This window comes from Macadamia integrifolia, chromosome 7, assembly GCF_013358625.1.
Source record: "Macadamia integrifolia cultivar HAES 741 chromosome 7, SCU_Mint_v3, whole genome shotgun sequence".
Classification (NCBI taxonomy): Eukaryota; Viridiplantae; Streptophyta; class Magnoliopsida; order Proteales; family Proteaceae; genus Macadamia; species Macadamia integrifolia.
Window position 1 is genome coordinate 9,692,003 of NC_056563.1, and position 19,651 is coordinate 9,711,653.

Genomic DNA, 19,651 nt, shown 5'->3' on the forward strand with positions numbered 1-19,651 from the left:
TTTGCTGTGAAAAAATGATATCTTCAACCAATCGAGCAGAAAATCAACCTTTGGCATTGAAAAATGAAGCTGAAGCACCAGCAAGAAAATTCAATGCCGCATTGAGGTCCCCAGTACATGCCTTGACAGTGTAACAGAGCTTATAGGGACTTTTAAGATCCTTCAATATTTAAGAACTCAACTGACCACATGGGCATCCTGTCCCAGTGACCAGTAAAAACTGAGACTAGGGAAAAAGGAAAATCCTAGGCCGAGTGAGATGGTGAACCCACAATGCCTGGTCACATATAACAGCACCTGCACCACTGAGAAGTATCATAAGATTTAATGAAGTTGGTTGAGAAGCAGATCAGCATCATCTGCATCAATCGTACTGCTCTTCACTGATAGTTTATGACCAACACCTGCTCCATCAGATGAGTTAACTTCGGACATGTAAGCTTCATCCTCAAGCCAACCCACTTGCCTCAGAACATCCATCAATCCCTCCCTACTTTTCATGTCGCCCTCCACCTCACAAAGTGAAAAGAAGGCAGACACATTTCTGGGCTTTGGACGCCAGCTCTTTGCTCCCTCGGCTGATGTAGCTTCTTTCATACAGGACAAAGCTTCAGAAATTCGATTTTGTGAAATACGGCCTTCTGCAAGTATCTCCCACGTGCTTGAATTTGCCTTGCCCACTTCAATAACGTGATTGAAAAAGCTCTCAGCCTTCTCCACTAAACCTTCTTTAATATACCAGCCCATGAGAAGATTGCAGATCCTAGGGTCCCAGGTAGACCTAACCAGCTGCCATTCCTCATATATCTTCTCTGCTCCTTGGATGTCATCTAGCCTTACCAAAGAAGCGATCACTGCATGGTAGCCCAAATTTGGAATAGTGGGGAAGCTTGATTTGTAGATGTCCCATACCCGATAAATCTCTTCCTTCTTGCCGATGCTACTATATAGGCTAAGAAGATAATGATAAGGCATCCGATCTCGACCTGTAATTTTACTCTCAACCTTCTTCAAGCAGTCTTCAGCCTTCTTTAACTGTCCCATCTTCATGTACATTGTCGCCATTGTGCTGTATGTAGTCCAGTTTGGATTTACAGTGCTGTCCAAATTCATCCTAGTGAAAACTTCTTCCATCTCCTCCACTGACCCCATGGCTCCACAATATGTTAACCAGATATTGTAAGAATATATATCTAAGGCAACATTCTTCGCCACCATCTCCGTGATCATTGAGCTGACTTTTTCAAATTCTCCGAGGTTCATGTACAGTGTCATCATTACATTGAAAGGAAGTGCATGCACAGCGTAACCTCTGTTTTTCATTTCCTCCATCATGTACTCTGCCTTTTCTTTCATCTTAGCCTGGGCATAGGCATTAAGAAGAGCACCATATGCACGTTTGTCCTTTAAGGCATTGGGTAAACCTGAGAAATAATCTTCTGCCCGTGAAATTCCATGTACCTTAGAGATCAAATCTAACTGGATTGCACTGTCACTGGAGGATATTCTAAACCTATCTCCTTGATCAGAAATCCACTCATAGACCTGCAGAACAAGTTTGAAAAGTTTATTGAGAAAGCAATTATGTATCCTGAGTCCCTAAACTCAGTGAAATAGCATAGATAGAAATATAGACTATAGATCCACATTATTCTCATTTCTTAGAAACCCTTTTTTTTTTTTTCTTTTAATTTTCTAAGAACATAGTTTTTGGCAGTTTTCTCCGTGTGAATAACAAAGCCTGTATAGATAAATTCCACTAAGAGATACAGTATACAGCTATTGAAAATGATGTGTGCTTTTCTACTACACTCAAAGAATCTTCACATCTCCACCAGAAATATGTATTAATTGCCAGGCTCCACAGAGCTGGTTATAAACATATATGTGAATTTCTGCGACCAGCCAATGAGACTGTACAGTGCCTTTCCAAACCCTGAATGAATTTTTCAATAAATTCTTCAATGAATGAAGGCATGAACATGGAACCAAGCTGTATTGTACCAGTGCATCTCATAGTAAAACAAAGTATGTTCTGAATGATTTTACAGAAAAAATGCCCATCCAAATTGGTTTCCACCTGCCACCACTTGGTCTCCAAGCTTGTCAGCTTCAGTTTTGCAAAGGTTCTTCCCACTTCCCAACTTGTTGCCCATGATATGTAGATATACCTTGGCAAAAGCAATGGAGATGGGCAAGAGAAGCACATTACTGTGCTTTATCAGAGATTTCATTATCTTCTTATTGTTCAATTTGATCGGTCACATGCTCTTGACCAGTCTGTTCCGTATTTATATATTATAATTTTTAAATTATTAAGAAAAAATATCTTATTACTGTTGTTACTCCTTACTTCAATCCAGATGGAGTGATTCTGGATTAAAAAGGACTCATCCAATTTGCTTAGCATCAAACTATCAGTAAAAGAGAGGAATAAAGCTTCATATAGAAGAGATAAACATTATTTCGCTCACTTGGTCAAATTCTAAGATAAAATCTCTCAAACTAGTTAGATAGTTGCACAACACGGTTGAAGAATCCCATGATTTAAAATGGCATCTAGGAGCCCAGTACCATGAAATGGATGGTAAACAATGCCAAAATAATTTACAAGTAGCTTCACTTTTTCAAATTTAGCAATCAATCCCAAACCCACCCAGAGAATCACCTGAAGGCTACATCTAACACATTCAGATCAACAACCTAGCCTTATTACAACTAAATGAGATCGGTTACATGGATCCGATCAAAGACAATAAAAGAAATGGAAGTAAGAGGGAAGAAACACAACACAACAAATCAGTAAAATCTCACCTAAATAAGACCGGCTACATAGATTCTTGCCGATCAAATCCATTCGAGGTCATACTTGGGACAAGACCTAAACTATGCATGCCCTTTCCTCACTACTTCTCCTATAGTCACTTTAGGCTTTCCCCTAGCTCTTTTGGCTCCTTCAATCTGAATCAAATCACTCCTCCGTATTGATGTATCCCAACGCCTTCATTGAACATTAACATACCACCTCACACGACTTTCACGGAACTTATCATGTATCAAGGCAACTCCCAAATCAACTCTAACATAATCATTCCTTACTGCATCCTTCCTAGTTTTGCCGCACATCCATCTTAGCATCATCATCTTTGCTACACGGCTTATTTATATGACACTTCTTAACTGCACAACATCCCGCCTAGAACATCATAGGCAGTCGCTACACTTTAAATCTTTGTGAAATATCATCCTCTATATCACCTTCTTTATTTATGATTGGCCCCATGTATCTAACATTTATGATTTGCCCCATGTATCTAACACATTAGATACATGTAGATCTATTACATGTGGGTTATCCACGGAAAATCAAGAAAGTAATCATTGCAACAAAACCATCTACAACCTCAAAACCACCCCAGATGCTTTATCAATAGAAAGAAAGGGACAAATACTCAGACACCCATGTTCACACATAATAATAAATCGAATAAATACTATAAAGCTTCCAACGAGTTTCTTCCATGATGGACCAGTAGCCATGAAATAATACAAACAGGGGGGAAAAAAAACCAAATTTACCTCGAGGGCGAGCTGATATCGCCGAAATTTCCTCAATTCCTTGACAACCCGGCAAAGCTCCCATTTCGTAAGCTTCCTTCCCTCCTCCTCCCATTGATTCAGAACAGAGGAAGCACCCAGCTCGGGATTGTCCATTAAAGAGATTCTCCGATAGAGGGAACTCCATTTCAATGGAGGCCTTCGTTCATAATCTTGAGTACCGTAGCTATGAACTTGAGAAATTGAACAATTAATCGAATTCGTCAAGCCTCTCCCTGCTCGAGCACCAACAGGTTGACGAAAACTTATTGTAGTTGGAGAATAAAAATTTAATGATGAGAGGGGTAGATGCTGTAGAGGAGATGATGTATGACCAGAGATGTTTGCAAGCATTTTCGTTAGTTCTTGTGATCTTCAGAGGTTTAGGGTTTAGACACTGAGGCTAATCGAGAAAGGTTGAGTTCGTTGAAACTTGGAAGAGATAACGCCCGCACCCAGACAAAGTTAAGCATTTTAAGGGGAAAAAAAGGCATGAAAGGCAGCATACCCCTGCGCACACAAGGAGGAGTGAAATGACCTTCCTGCCTCATGAAGGACGGAAACCCCACCACCGTTACTGTTTTCAATTCCACACGTGCTCCCACCGGTCTCTCGCTGGCATAACGGCTGGCCTGCTATTTTAGGGTTCTGCCAACACTCCCTATGTCAACATCTCTCTGCTATGTCAACATCTCTCCTCCCCAAAAACAGGGGCACAGAGAGAGATAACATGGAAGTGAAATTTTCATTATTGAAAAAAAAAAATATATATATATATATATATATACATATATAATCGTTACCCATGTCATTGTAACATTAATTTTAAATCATTTCATATTTGGTTATAAAATTTCACTTTACTTTACATAAAAAACACTTTGTTATTATAATATGTAAAATAAAATTACAAGTTAAATATATCATTACTAAATATGATTAAAAAAATTAAATAATTTATACAATCATCTCAGGTAATGATTATAAATATTTCTTTTTAAAATATAAAAATTTTACTTTCCTCCCCTTTAAATTTCCATTGCAACAAAAATATTTAAAATTAGAGGTGCAAGTAAATCAGTATCACTCTGCATAGCAAATCAGACATATCCCACAGAAAGTCAAGTCTGCTATGGTACATTCAATATTCACAACTAAGAAGTACAATGATTGAAATCCCAAAAAAAAACAATTCAGATTTACATGGGTTTCCACTCTCAATTCATCCAAAACTCCTATCACTTCATGTATTTCTGAAGAAATTTCCGGTGGAAGTCATTTCTAATGGTATCATTGATGAAACGCTTCGGAGTCCTGGTTTCACCACGACTTTGGTTCTTAAAAACCACATCATCATCCCATCTGCACCCAATGGACAGAAATCAGAATCTTAACTGTAAATAATTTTTAGACGACATCGATATTCAGGCATGAGGCAACTATACCTCCTTTTGACATTGAAGGAAGTTGGATTATTAAGAAGAGGATTTCCACGAAGAAGCTCTGATTCTTTAGCTTTCAGCTCCTCTTCCTGCCTTTGACGTTCCTGCAGGAAAGATAAAACACTGTTTATTCATTTTGAAATCAAAATCAAAACACTCAACCTTAATAGTGTGTTTGTCAGGGAATGATATCGTGCTAGTCCAAAAACCAGTTACGAATGTTCAGATGGGCAACTTTAGCAGAGTACTTGCTCAATTCAATTGAAAATCCCAGACTACATACATAAGAGAACCCAGCATAAGATGCTTGATAAACATGCGCTGACAGTGGTTCCCAATGGTAGGAAAATTAACCTTACGAAGATTCTCCTCAGCTCTTTCTTTCTTTATTCGTTCAAGCTCGGCCAGAAGTGCTTCAGTGTCATCTTCACCGTCATCTTCATTGTCATCACTAGAAACATATACAAAATCTCAGTGATAAATGACAAATCTATTGACTGATTTATGTATTATATACCCCTCCCACCCCGAGCAAGTAAGAAATCATTTCCTACTCTGTAATTTTCCCAACCCCAAATTATTTATTTATTTTTTGGGTGAATAAAGTTTGGATCAACTTTGCCAGTTTGTTTACATGTGAAGAAAGATGATGGAGTGGGTCAAGACTCAGGACTGTTCCTGATTAGGGTATTCAGGTAAACATAGAACCCACATGTACTGTGAAGACACCTTCTCTTCTCTAACATGTGATACAATGACCTATGAACGAGCAATGACTACTAAATGAACTGGCCTAATTAAGATTCCATGACTTGTTCACCCCAGAAAAAAAAAAGGTTTCAACTACTCAGTATGAGACTCAATGTTCGACATTTAGATACGAATAAAAAAGAACCTTTCATCATCACTTTTGACATCAACATCTGAATCATCCGCATCCACGCTGCGAGGAACAATGCGATCTTCAGCATCTCTCTTTGTTCCTACAATTGAACATGAAAATTAGTTCACTGAGTAATATTATAGCAAGCTTATTTGCAAGAGAAACAAGCATTAACCTTCCAAGAGAAGATGACCTCCCTTCCTCCGATCTCTGTCCTCTGCAACCAAACACAGTTTCGGATTTAAATCAATAGAAGTTATATGCATGACACAAAACATAAGCCAAACAAGAAAATCAAGTAATAACCAAAAATGAAGATCATAGTATGGAAGGAAAGAGCAAATATAAAGAATATAGTGCAAACCATTGCCTATATCAATGAAGGCTTTACCTTTTGAGGAAAAATGCCTCCGCTCACTCTCTTCTAGCTCCTCCCGAAGGTTTCGTTTCTGCAATTCATCTTGAGTATTCTGCCCTTCTCTCCTGTAAAAGGGCAGTTCTCTCCGAATTGCAGTCAGAACCCATAAAGAAGCCAATGACCAACAAAGATTCAGCATCTTAAATACATGCATAAATGAAATGACATAATCATAGAATGTGATTATAAGGTATTCCCCTAGATACAAGAGGGGTAATGTTATCGCATTTTGGTTTGGTATTGCTTTTTACAAGGCCATTTTGTGTACTAGGGTAATGCATGTGGCGGCATTAGCACGATGCAAAGTGATTTCCTGGTTGGCCTTAGCATATGGGCAACTTGTGAGAGAACTCTGTTTTCTGGTAGTGATATGGCAGTGGGAGTGTACAGGAGAACCAGAGATTACAAAACCAACTCAAGTGTGAGTGGGAGCATTTCTAAATATTGAAGGTTCTCAATTCTTTGTTTTTTTTTTTTCTCCTCTGGGAGTGGGGTTGAAGCGGGTGGGAGGGGGAAGGTAATTAAATCTAGAGTTTGAAAACCCTCGCTCGGATAGCTCATGGCCCCTCCCAATTAACAAAACTCCAAGTTGTAAAATGGAATGGTGATTCTGTAATTAACCAGAAATTTTAAGGGACTGTTAAGTAGGCTAACAGGGGCAAGGACAAAAAAGGGATTAGTATTTACTCATCAGCGACAGACTTGGCATTAACACACAGTCAAGGATAAAAAAAAAAATTTAGACGAAGGGTTTTTTGGGGAGAGGAAGAGAGATGGTGATGTTTGCTATGTTGTCACCACTTTTCTTCTTCATCCAAGAGAAAGAACAGAAAAAACCCAGCATCGAACTGAACTGTATTCTTGTGAGAGGACTCTCACAGATGAACTTGGAGACTGATCTAACCTCGAAATAAGTTTCAAAACTAGTCCAAGATCACAACACCCAAAAGTGATCAGATTTACGAGAGACTTCAAATTTGAATATAAAAAAAATGCACATCAAGGAATATCTTCAACTAAATAAACAGTAGAATAACTAAACTAACTCAAAACTTACTTGATGTTACATAGAAAGACTAGAGGAAATAAGAAGGATATGGCTGAAGGGTCCCACCCCACAACTAGGCTAGTATTTCATCAACAACCCAAAATAAAAGATTACATATCTTCCCAAATAAAATAACTCATTACTTCCTAAATAAAGTAAATCCCAAAATATCCCATCATTTCCGGTTCGTCTCGGTTGAGATTTCCCGAACAGTCAACCCGGTTCAGCCTCAATTCTGCATCAGTGTGTCCGTCATGCACCGTGAGATTCAGAGCTTTGGTCTGGTGTGAGATGCAGTAAAAACCTCCGGCGGATTCTGAGGAAGGCTTGGTGGGATTCCAATCTAGGGTTCGGTGTCATGCCAACTGTGAGGATCAGGTGGGGTTCTTGATTCATATCCATGTATTCTTTTCTCCTCCATCAATCAATCGAAACCCAGGTCAGTTCCCTACTTTCTATTTCTGTGCATTTTCCTTATTGGCTTTTTGGATTGAAATGAGTTGCTGCAATTCTGCTTATTATTCTTCTAAAATATGGATCTGTTACCAGCATAAAAATTCAGTCTCTCTCCTAGTTTCTCGAGTTCTGAATGATACAAGGATTTCTCTGAAACTCAGATTTCAGCCACTGGATTTCAAATTTGGCTTCATACATAGTCATCGTTTATATGCTGAACACTTTCAAGGTTTCAAAACCCAAACTCAATTCTCAGAATCCTAGTCTCAGTCTATTCTCTAAATTCTGAGTTTCTGACTTACGATAGCTTCTATTACTGATATTCTTGCATATTTGATTGTTCTAATACATCTGATCCTGATTGCCTATTTTCTGAGATCGAGTTCTGGTTTTGTTACTCTGTTCTTGAGAATCCTAGCTTCAGTAGGAATCTCCCAAATCTCAGAAATCGACCAGTGGATCAACCTAAGATTTCAGTATACCTTGACCGAATTTGAGGCCCAACAGAGCTGCTGATTTGAATTTACTTAAATATTCCCTAATCTGGTTTCTAAACCACCGCAGCAACTCTGGATCTTCTAAGGTATTTCCATAGTTTTTAAGGCGGTAAGGCGACTGAGGCGTTTGAGGGTCTTTTAGAGCGTCTTAGCGATAAGGCAGGTATAAAGCGTCGCCTTATCGACTGAAGCGTTCCTGTGTAATTTTTTTATAAAACCAATCTATTTGGCTCAACTCCTAGTTGAATCCTATTACTCATATGTTAAATAAATATTAAAGGTTCATATTCATACCAATGAAAACAAATCAATAAAGTGAATAAACTAAGTTCATCTTCATCAATCATCAATCATCAATCATCAATCATCAATCATCAATCATCAATCATCATTCATCAATCATCAATCATCATAACATATTAACATATAATATAAATACATAATTATGAAACAAAATTATAAATATAAAGAAAAGAAGACATAAAAATATAAGTATTCATTATACTTACCTCTATGATGCCAAAATGAATGCCTAAGTCCTAAGGTCATCCACTATATTTCTACTCCCGTCAAATAAGAATGAAGCTCATCGCTGCCGGAGCAAAATGGTAGCCTAGATCAATGGTTCTTCCTTGTTCCTTGATTCCTTCTCAAAGCCCTTTCTTAAAACCCTCGACAAAATCCAAACCCTGTTTGTGAATCATGTTTTTGTTTTGTTTGTTTTGGTTATTTTTGATGGAGTAAAGCTGATCCCATACATCTCAAGTGTTAACAAAACCATACACCTACCAATAAAAAATCTATATTTTGAATTTTCATCAAGTAATTTTAAAATGTGTTAAAAAAATAATAATAATAAAAAATAAAAAATAAAAAAATAAGGCGCCACTTCACATAAGGCGGAGCACTGCCTTACCATCTCTAGACCGCATCAGCGCCAAGGCGCTGCTAAGGCAAGCAGCGCTGGTAAGCCCGCCTTACCAGCGCCTCAAAAACTATGGGTATTTCTAAATTCCTAAGCCTTAGGTGATTTTGAATTCTATCAGAAACTTGCATCAAATGCTCCAATTACTTATCTTCAATGAATTTAAAATAGTAAGTACCTCCCTTACTATTAAAATGCAAATTCAGAAATGTAAAAGTTGTCCACAACAATTTTCACCATCTTGTCATGATGAAACCTTGGATCAACTTCTCGTAAGAGTTGCAAAGATCATTAAAGAGGTCATTTCCACAAGAAACCTTCTCAGGGAAGAATTTCAGACAGAAGATATAACTCCATATTGGAGAACCAAATCAAATAGTGAAAAGTTGATAATAACAAGAAGATAATGTGGCAAATCCACAAGAGAAACAAAAGGTTCAGCTATACTAGTCACCCATCAAAGAAACAGCCTTGAGGATATCAAGCAATGAAGTTTTTTGTTGTCAATGTAGGGATACGATACTTAAGGATTCAATTTAAGTGTTTTTCTCTACCAGCAAAGTATTGATGCATGATGCATGAGCATCCCAAACTTCAAACTATCCACTTTCTTCTTAAGGGGTGAAAATCCATAAACTCAAATTAAGTAATGCACGTTGGGATTTACATAAGAGAAATTTAATAAAAATAAATAAATAAATTCGAGCCATTATGTGAACTAATTGTTATCACTCATCCCAAGGCTATCTATTGCAGGTCAAAAACCACATTGACCATGATTTGAATAGAATCTGAAAGCTTACTCAAGCACCTTTACAACGGGACACCTCAAGATCCCAAGCTATATTGGGTTACTGTCAATTCACTGATAAGGTGAAAATCTGTGGAGGGATTTTTAACTTAGATTTTCTAGTGATGATGAATTTGATTTAGAAGATGTCTCTTACTTTTTCTTTTGTCACTGAAAGGAATCACACATAGACAGAAATTATGAAAATTGAATCTGGAGTTTAACGACTCTTAGAATTGCTTCTCTACTCACAAAAGTAGTTGGAATAAACATGGCCTATGTAACCACCCCAGGGCAATGCCAAGCTCTTATGCTGTTACATTGCCATGGAATCACTGATTTGTATTATTATTTCTGTTTGGACATGTTGCATGTCTTCTTATACACAACACATAAGTTTTACAAAGGAAATGTTTTCGGGACCACAAGGTCAGCAGAATAGAGAAACCCCAAAATTGGAATGGGCCTCATGAAATAAAAAAACTCCTTAAACAAGACCATGAAATAAAAGATACCATGTGGATTGTGGTGCAATGCATAGGGTGTCCTCTTGGTAGCTGACCCCAGGGTCGTCCTAGCATTGCTCTTTACAAAGCATTAAATATTTTTTTACTCTTGTTTGGTTCATTTGGTTGCTGGAATCAAGTTGGAACAGTAAACTAGGCCTTGGCAGTCCAAAATCTTCTGATTCTGATTTTTATGAACCAAATTTGAGGTATCCAAAATAAATATTGACCAGGCAAGAAAGAGGATTTAGGAACCAAAATTTCAGTCCATTTGCAAAGCTTTAAGAGCATGCACGGTTTTATGATTGAATTAAAAGTCAGTAAGTGTTTTCACCTCTATGTCCCCATATAAAACCCTAGAATTTCAATACTTCAGAGCTGTTTGGTTTATCATTAAATTTCTAAGTAAGCTGGTTTTCTGAAACTAAAAGTGTGTAGCAACTTGATTGGCCAGAATATTTGACCTACTATGATTCACCAATTACAGCAATACTTCTTATTGAAGGTTTTGGAGGACTAAACAACAAGTTTTCAGTTTGTGTTCAGGATTTCTGTTTGTGCCTACATGTAAGAGGACCTGATTGATCATGAGGGGACAGATTATTTAGAGATGCTTTCAATTAAAGTCTCAATGATGGAGGGCCCTAGGAAAGAAAGAGAAAATCAGAGTAGAGAGTGGGAAGGAGGAGAATCACACACTCACTAGTGCACAAACTCAACTAATTCTCATTCAATTATCAAAGTCACTCTCCCTTGTTCAACGGTTACAGCCAATATATAGAAAAATAAAAACATGGAATTAGAAACTTAACTGAAATAGTAACTAGCCTTAACTAGGAAACAACCATAACAGGAAACCAATGCAAGGAAAGAAATCCTAACTCCAGAATTCAAATCTGAAAAATAAAAGGCATGAAATAAAAGACAAGTAACTACTAACTTTAATTCCAACCCTTGTTGGACCAAAACCATGGGTTGGACTGGTTCTTCTTAGCTCTTGGCCTCCAAATCCAGTCATGATGGTCCAACCAGGTAAGTGCAACCATATCTGCATCAACTCTCCTCCTCTGAAAATAACTCGACTCTGTCAAATTTGGATGAAGTCCAAGAATGCCGTCAGAGCCAATGCGCTTGAGGAGAAAAGTACTAGCTGTACTCTTGAGTTTGAGAGGGGGATGATCCTTTGTCGGAAGAAACTTCATCTCAAGTCCACCATGCTAAAAAGAGTATGTATTCTCATATCCACAGTGCTTGACTTTCTTGTCGAACAACCATGGGCGCCATAGAAGAATGTGACAGACTTTCAGAGGGAGATCACACTAAACCCAATCAATGAGCCACCAATGGAATATGTGAGCAAACACCTTTCAGTAATTTTTAGATTATTGTTATTCACCCACCCAACTTTGTAGGGAATCGGATAAGGCTCTGTTTTCAGACCCAACTTGCAAACAGCATCTCCAGCAACGACATTGGTGCAACTGCCGGGATTAATCACCATATTACACAAGCTATCATTGCATCGCACCTTGGTCTGAAAGATACTATTACGACGCCAATCGTCCTCCTTTGGAACCTTCTGTGTAGTTAAAAGATGACGAATCACATAGAATGGTTGACGATCGCCATCACTATCACCATCATCGATCTCACTAGGCTCACATTCACACTCGGCTTCCGAATGCACTGTTTCTGTCTTCGGTTGCTCTTCTAGTACATAGGGTATAAAATTGTCCTTGTCAATGTATGCTAACAACCAGCTAAGACATTGATTAGCTCAATGTTTGTACCCCTTACACGTGAAACATTGAATAGCCTCCTTTGGAAACATTGAGTTCCTATCAAAACCACACCGAGGTGGGGAGTATGGTCTGTCTGAACCACAACAAGGAGAAAAATATGGACAATTAAGCCGTGAAGATGGCATCTCTGAATCATGTCTAAGTGGAGAATACGGCCAGCTAGGTCGTGAAAATGCCATAGATGAAGAACTAGCCCGTGGTCTGCTGATTGATTTATCCTGAGGAGATGACTGTGGCTAAATAGAACTACCCCTAGGAAAAGTATCCATAAATGGCCTCCGATTGTATGGGCGTTTTAGGCTTTCCTCAATCAGATATGCTACTTGTACAACATCTTCCATTGTAGGCAGTCAACTAGATGCAAGGGTAGCACTAAGTTGAGGGTACAAACCATTGTAGAATTATGCCACTAATACTTCTTCATCTCACTCAAAAGTAGAACAAATGGCCAAATAATAAAATCTAACATATTCTTCAACGGTCAAATTCTTCTGTTTCAAAAATGCAAACCTAAGGTGCATGTGTTGCTTGTAATCAGGAGGCAAAAATCTCCGATTCATGATTTCATCCATTTCAGCCCAAGTAGTGAATAAATCAATGCCTCGAGTTCGATTCTGTTGCTGTTGCTTGACCCACCAGACTCAGGCCATGCCTTTTAGTTTAGCCTCTGCAAATAGGATCTTTCGAGCCTCATTCAACCCATACCATCTGAAGAATGTCTCCAATCTGTGAATCCAGTCAAGGTATTGTTATTGAAATAACCTAGAGGGGGATGAATAGGTTATACTAGTGGAAATTCAATTCTTTTAAAATATTTTTTCAAAGTGTGATTGTAAATAAAATTGCGGAATGAAAATAAAGTACTCACAATCACACAACACCAAGAATTATAATGGTCGACTCAACCTGAGTCTAGTCTACTCCTTACAAGAATCCTCTTGTAAGATATTCCACTAGATCTCCCTTTCAATACAGAGGTAGGGAAGAAAACCTTTACAATCTTTTTATGGATAAGAGTATCCTTATAAATCCCCTTGACATGCAGAGAGGCGTCTTTACAATCTCCTTTATAGTTAAAGAGACACCTTATTCTTTTCAGGATAAGAGGAACCTTACACAATCCTATGTACAATCTAGAATTGTAAAATAGAAAAATTAAGATAGTGAAATAAGAGGGTTACCTCTGGTGTAATGCAAATGATGAATATAATATTAAATGATGCACCTTATGAGAATTCTCTGTAGCTTTGATTTGCACAGTAGAATGTGGAAGACTTGATGGAGACTTGAGCTTTTCTATATAATGTGGAAGGCCAAACTGCTCAAGTAGGATAGGATGACCTTTTTTACTTTGGTATGCTCACAATAATGCTCCTAATGCTCAAACTTAATTGATTATTAATTATAAGCATCTTAGGTATTTATAGGTGAGATTAAGAGAGCATTTTAGACAGTAAATCAGGCTCTAACGGTTATATTATGGGTCCACCGGTCGACTGCCATCGGTAGCCGATCGACCGGAAAGAGCCATTGGAAGATAAAAAATAGCCGTTAGAAGTGATCCAAGCTCTATGGCCTCGGATAGGTCTGATTGACCGGCTATGGCCTCGGATAGGTCAACCGCCTACAGTTTTGTCTTGTTTTTGATAGACAACTGTCATATTGACCAGTTGCTAGTATTTCGGCCATAACTTTTCGGTCTGACATCGGATTGACCCGAATCAAATTGTGTTGAAATCTTGACTCAATTTCCTACAACTTTCATACAGGGTTCATCTCCTGATACCAACTCTAAGGTTTCCCAAACTACCCTTGAGTCTGGATATAGTGATTTTCACAGAAAGACACATAGGACATGTATTTCTAATTATGATCTACACCACCTATGGACTTCCAGCTTGGTCATGGAATGTCCTATAGTCATTCTAGCATGATGATATGTGATGCATGAAGTGCGTGCACATATACATATAGAGTGTACACTATACAAAGAGTTCTAGACTATCCTAGGGTCTTCATCTTGACTTAAGTCTTAAAGTCTTCATCATCACTTGATGATTCCTCTTTTGCCTTTCATCTTTTAAGTCTTCATCTTGTCTTAAAGCTTCCACTCTTGATCTTCTTGTCATGACTTGATTCTTCAAACATGCATAGCTTGACCTATCTTCTTGTACTAACCACCACTTAGCACGCATAGTTAAAGCTATGGTTTGTTTGTTATTACCAAAACATTTAAAGGAGTTTGGGCATATTCCCAACAGTTATCTCCATAAAAGTCAAAGACATCCAATTTTGCTGCTCGTTTCGCTCCATCATCATATCGACCAGTTCCATACAGCGATGGTAGCGTATAATGTGGTGGCAGTGGTAGTGACAAATCCAGTGGAGTGGTGTTAGAAGAATCCTCAGATTGAATGGAACTCTTTCCTCTATCTGAAATTACCAATCGGTCAAGAGAAGCTTGCATGGTTGACATCATTGTTTGAATGGAGGTGACAACGGTGGTGAGGGTATCGACACGTTCAATGAAGGTGTCAATTTTTGAGTCAGTCTCACCTTTATAGGCATTGAGCTGTTGGAGAACTTCATTGTTGGCTACTATGGTGAAGATGAGCAAAGAACACTTAGAAGGTAATGGAAAAATGGGGAAGAACTCTTTTTTTTTTCAAAGGATGGCAGAATGGTAATTAAAGGAGATCGCAAAGTGAATGGCAATACTGTAATATGATAGTTATGATTAGAAACACAATTGCAACATATGTGTAAGGGTAGACTTGGAAAACAATCTTGAAGGATAATTCAGGTATAAAAGTAAAGTGTAAGGGCAATTCTAGAAATAAAAAAAAATTAATGGCAAGAATAAGAGATAGTGGGAGAGAGTGTTAGGTTTACTGACGGGGTAGAGGTTTCTTCTCAGGGATGAAACCAGGAACCAACCCGCAGCGAGGGAATGGGGATCCTTCGGCTCTAATACCAAGTTGATGGAGGGCCTTAAGAAAGAAAAGGAAAATCAAAGTACAGAGGAGGAAGGAGGGGAATCACACACTCACTAGTGCGCAAACTCAACTAATTCTCATTCAATAATCAAAATCATTCTCCCTTGTTCAACGGTTAAAGCCAATATATAGAAAGGTAAAGACATGAAATTAGAAACTTAACTAAAATAGTAATTAGCCTAAATTAGGAAACAACCATAAAAGGAAATCAATGCAAGGAAAGAAATCCTAACTCCTACATTCAAATCTGGAAAGTAAAAGGCATGAAATAAAAGACAAGTAACTACTAATTTTAATTCCAACCTTGTTGGACCAAAACCTTGGGTTGAACCAGTTCTTCCTAGCTCTTGGCTTCCAAAGCCGGTCATGATGGTTCAACCAGGAAAGTGCAGCCATATCTACATCACTCAGTAAGCAAGTTAAGTAATCTAAAAGTAAGAGTTCTCCACTTTTGACGTTGAAGTTTATGTTAGAATAAGAATTTCTCACCATAAAGCTGTCTATGAACTTTACAGGTCTTATCTAATTTTTTCAATAAATAAAGTAATAATCAACCAACTCCTAAGTCAAGCTGATCCAATAAAGAAGTAAAATATCATTTTCTACAGGCAATTATTCTTTAATCTGCCTGAGTTATTTCCTGACCATTAGATCTCGAATACAGACTGTCATTTAGGTATGTCAGAACTGTCAAATTATCATTTACTTGGTCTAAGGTGCTGTAATTGGTTCCATCCTCTGCCCCTATTAAATTGTGTTCATATGGTTTCTCTTCGTCCTGGAACCTCTTGAACGCCCAATTACAACTCCTAACTATGCTGTAACTGGTGCCAACCTACACCATGTTGAGTTGATTCTGGATTGTTCACCCTCAAAAACCAGCCTCAGGCTGAGTTATAATTCCTGTTCATGAACCATATGAACAGACATACATGATCATTTACTTTCTTCCATAAATAAATGCATTACGTTCATTATCCCAATTCTTATACAACTTGATCTAATACCGTAAATACAAATATCTCTAATTCCACAATCCTTGAACCTTCAGTTGCATAACCCACAAACTATAATCGCTTCAAATGTGATCTACACACTTATATATGATCAAAAACCAAAAAATAAAATCCCTGAAAGATGTTTACCTCAAACAAACACAAATAGTATTAGCCAAACAGCCCAGAAGGCACAAAAGTGTGTAAATAAAGACAAGTAGCAGACATGAAAAGTTGATAAACTCTACCTGGGCTTTACAGTCGTGTGAGATGCAATATCTCTCGAAGAATATTTCTGAGAGGGGCCAAAAATTCGAGTACCTCCTTGTTCCTGACCACCTTTAGCAGGTGCCCACGTGGGTCGCGCTGCTGTCGTCATGTCTTCTTGCTACCCACCCCCCTGAAAGCACAAAAAGTTCAAAATATAAATTAGATGGAAGAAAAACTAGCAACAAGCGCATAAGAAACATGAAATTCACCAACAAAAAAACGAACAGACTCAGTGCATGGTTAACCATGACACAACAAACCATCGATTGAGAGAGAGAGAGAGAGAGAGAGAACAGCATTAAGGATTTCAATTATAAGCACAAAATATGGAGGCCTTCCCTTCCCGAAACCCCAATTCTTGAAAGAAAATAAAGGGGAAACCTGAGAAAGAGATTAATGATGAGCAGGAAACTACAAATTTGGCAGGAAACATATTCAGAAAACACCAAAAACTGTCGGTATGTCCCGGCATGGTAAACAAGAACACATCAGTCTGGATTCAGGGATTAGGGTTTACCTTCAGTCTTGTTTCAGAGAGAGAGAGAGAGAGAGAGAGAGTCTGCGTGTGACGAAGATAAACTCGTATATGAATACACAACCGAGATTGAAATGTCCCGCCGCCCATCGCTCTCCGGTAAATTGACTATTATTTATTTATTTATTTATTTTAATAAGAAAAGAGAAATTTAACTATTAAAGAAAATAGTTGGTCACTACATCGAGATCACCAAGAGAATGTGGATGAGAATGTGAATTCCTAATAATACCGAGTTCCCATAAACACATTAAAAAGAGCAATTCAGTGCATGAAGTTCTAATACCGTAGAGTCTGGTAGGAGGCTAGGGGTAGGTATACGCAGCCTTACCCCTGCTTCCCATAAACATATTATAATAGGATAAATATCAAGATTTTATCCAAAATTAGAATATATTTTCCAAAATGTGACCAAAGAAATAAACGGCCAAGTGCTAGTAGAAGGTTGTGGAATAAATTGAAGTAAACTCCTCATAGATAAACAAACTCATCAATAGTCCAACCCTTGGTAGCTATCATTCTTAGACCTTGTAAAATGCTAGAAGCTTATGTTCCCTCTAGAGTTGCAGTTGTTGAAGTCCTCATCCTGATAACCTGGAATTTTCCTTGAAAGTGAATACCAAAAACCCAACCTAATTCTGTGTCAAAAAAGTTAGTAACACCAACACAAACTATGTGTGATAGTTAAAAAACAAATAAATGAAGAGAGAAGTATCTTCTTAGGATGCCTTCTGGAACCTTTGTAATTAAGTAAACAGCATCATTAGAGTTAGTATGTTGAAACAATTTTAAATCAGAAATCCAGTGATCAATATTGTGCATTATAAATTCAGAGTTGGGATTAGTTTGTTTTTTTGGTAAGAATATTGTTTCTATGCAACCATAGGAAATAAATTGTTATTGCTATTATGCTAAAACACCAAATACGGTTAGATTTGGATAAATTAGCATGGAGAAAAGAAGCTTGACCACATCAATGAAGGAATGCAAGTGAAGGCAACAGAGACCTTCAGTCCATCCTACCTAATATTGATGTGTGTTAAAGGCTTCGCGCACATTCCTAAAACATATTTGTTTATGATTTCAGGCTGGTGTCGGCTTCTTATCTATTTGATTTTAGTTTCGATCTGGTTTTCTATGTTCGGTTCAGTCGGTTTTGAAGCAATCTGGTTTTCAACCAGTTTCAAAATAACTCAATTCAAAGTCGATCCAATAAACCTTGGTTCATACGTGTTTGGTTTTAGTCAATCAATTCAATTTCACTAGTTTGGTTAACTTTTTGACACCCCTATGGAGGTTCCAATCTAGAACCTTATTAAGGAATTAGGAGGAGAGAACTCCTCCATAAATTGGTAAGAAGGCTCAATCCAAAAGGTTAATGTTGTTAGGTAAAAAGACTCAATTGGTATAAAACAAAATCTCGAGTCGTAGAGTTTTTTTAATATGGGATAGTTCTCATGTGTTGCCCCTCTTTTCGGTGGAAATAAATGTGTTCAGTGTGGCCTCTTCTTTGGGAGATTATATATGTGTATTATCAACGTAGTAAGTCTACTGGCTCCTTCTATCATATTACGATCATTTGCCAAAAGCTTGATCTATTAAATAAGGGCCACATTTTTTATATTTTATTTTTTGGTGAAACTAGTGAGAATGATAGTGTTTCAACTCTACATGCAATTTTAAACTTTTTTTCAAGACCCCTCTAAACAAAAAATTAATTTTAAAAATAGTGGTGTCATTTTTAGTCGGTGGGTTGAGGAGAGGATTAGGATTATGGTTTAATGTAGTTCTTTTTTTTTTCCCTAAAAAATTCATGAAAAATGAAAAAGAGGAGGGGTCAATATGTACATAATTACAAAAATATTCAAATTTAGCTCATCTCGCCAACTAATAGGCTATATTGGTAAATTAATCCGACATCGTTTCACAAGTTGAAAGTGTAGGAATCCTTACTCAAGGATTTAAGATCAAACAAAATAGTAACTCTCATGATTTTATGTAGTTTAGGAATTAATCTGATTACTAAGAATGCTATATATTCAAGCACTCCTATGTATAATGGAAACAACAGAGGATTAGGGTTATCTTGTTGACGTCGTACACACAATGGAAATGATCATCTAGTTTCCCTATGTGTTGTTTTGCATGAATCCTAAAGATCTAAGCTTTAGAAAAATCTTCATACACTGACAAAAAGAGTATCCTTCACTCGAGGAAAAGAGATAGGAGACAAGAAAGAAAGAGAGGCAAGAAATCTTTGCACTGCTTCATTCTCTTCTCCACTTAAGTTTGTAGAGTGGGCAGGGATGAATCAACATTAGAAATTGAGTAAATTGACATCTTTTCTTCCTATTAATCTTTATTGTAGTTATGTAATAGAAAATTGGAAACTAGAGTAGCTTATATTTCTATCTTATGAGTCTTCTAAAAGAATTATGACTGCTAGACCTTTTTAGGCTTGAGGATTAAATGTCCCATTTTCTTCTTCTTT

The 19,651-nt window shown here is 37.5% G+C and overlaps 2 protein-coding genes across 5 annotated transcripts; both read right to left on the reverse strand.

Moving 5' to 3' along the window:
- On the reverse strand, positions 1–4,059 carry LOC122085234 (pentatricopeptide repeat-containing protein At1g02150). Its single transcript, XM_042653722.1, has 2 exons — positions 3,580–4,059; positions 1–1,545 (listed from the first exon to the last, which is right to left on the reverse strand). The coding sequence occupies exons 1-2, from the start codon at positions 3,949–3,951 to the stop codon at positions 325–327; spliced, it is 1,593 nt and encodes a 530-aa protein (XP_042509656.1). The 5' UTR covers positions 3,952–4,059; the 3' UTR covers positions 1–324.
- Positions 4,060–4,664: 605 nt separating this feature from the next.
- LOC122084628 (protein CWC15 homolog) lies at positions 4,665–17,805 on the reverse strand. Of its 4 annotated transcripts, none has more exons than XM_042653029.1 (8): positions 17,688–17,805; positions 16,604–16,755; positions 6,314–6,405; positions 6,098–6,139; positions 5,935–6,022; positions 5,394–5,490; positions 5,043–5,143; positions 4,665–4,959 (listed from the first exon to the last, which is right to left on the reverse strand). In XM_042653029.1, exons 2-8 carry the CDS (start codon positions 16,732–16,734, stop codon positions 4,836–4,838), a joined length of 675 nt encoding a protein of 224 aa, XP_042508963.1. In that variant the 5' UTR covers positions 16,735–16,755; positions 17,688–17,805; the 3' UTR covers positions 4,665–4,835. The 4 variants fall into 4 exon arrangements, 3 of the variants coding, with proteins under 3 accessions (XP_042508963.1, XP_042508962.1, XP_042508964.1); XM_042653028.1 differs by lacking the exon at positions 17,688–17,805 and adding an exon at positions 17,143–17,480; XR_006141957.1 differs by lacking the exon at positions 17,688–17,805 and adding an exon at positions 17,143–17,504 and having other exon boundaries at positions 4,818–4,959; positions 5,323–5,490.
- Between the last annotated feature and the right edge of the window lie 1,846 nt (positions 17,806–19,651).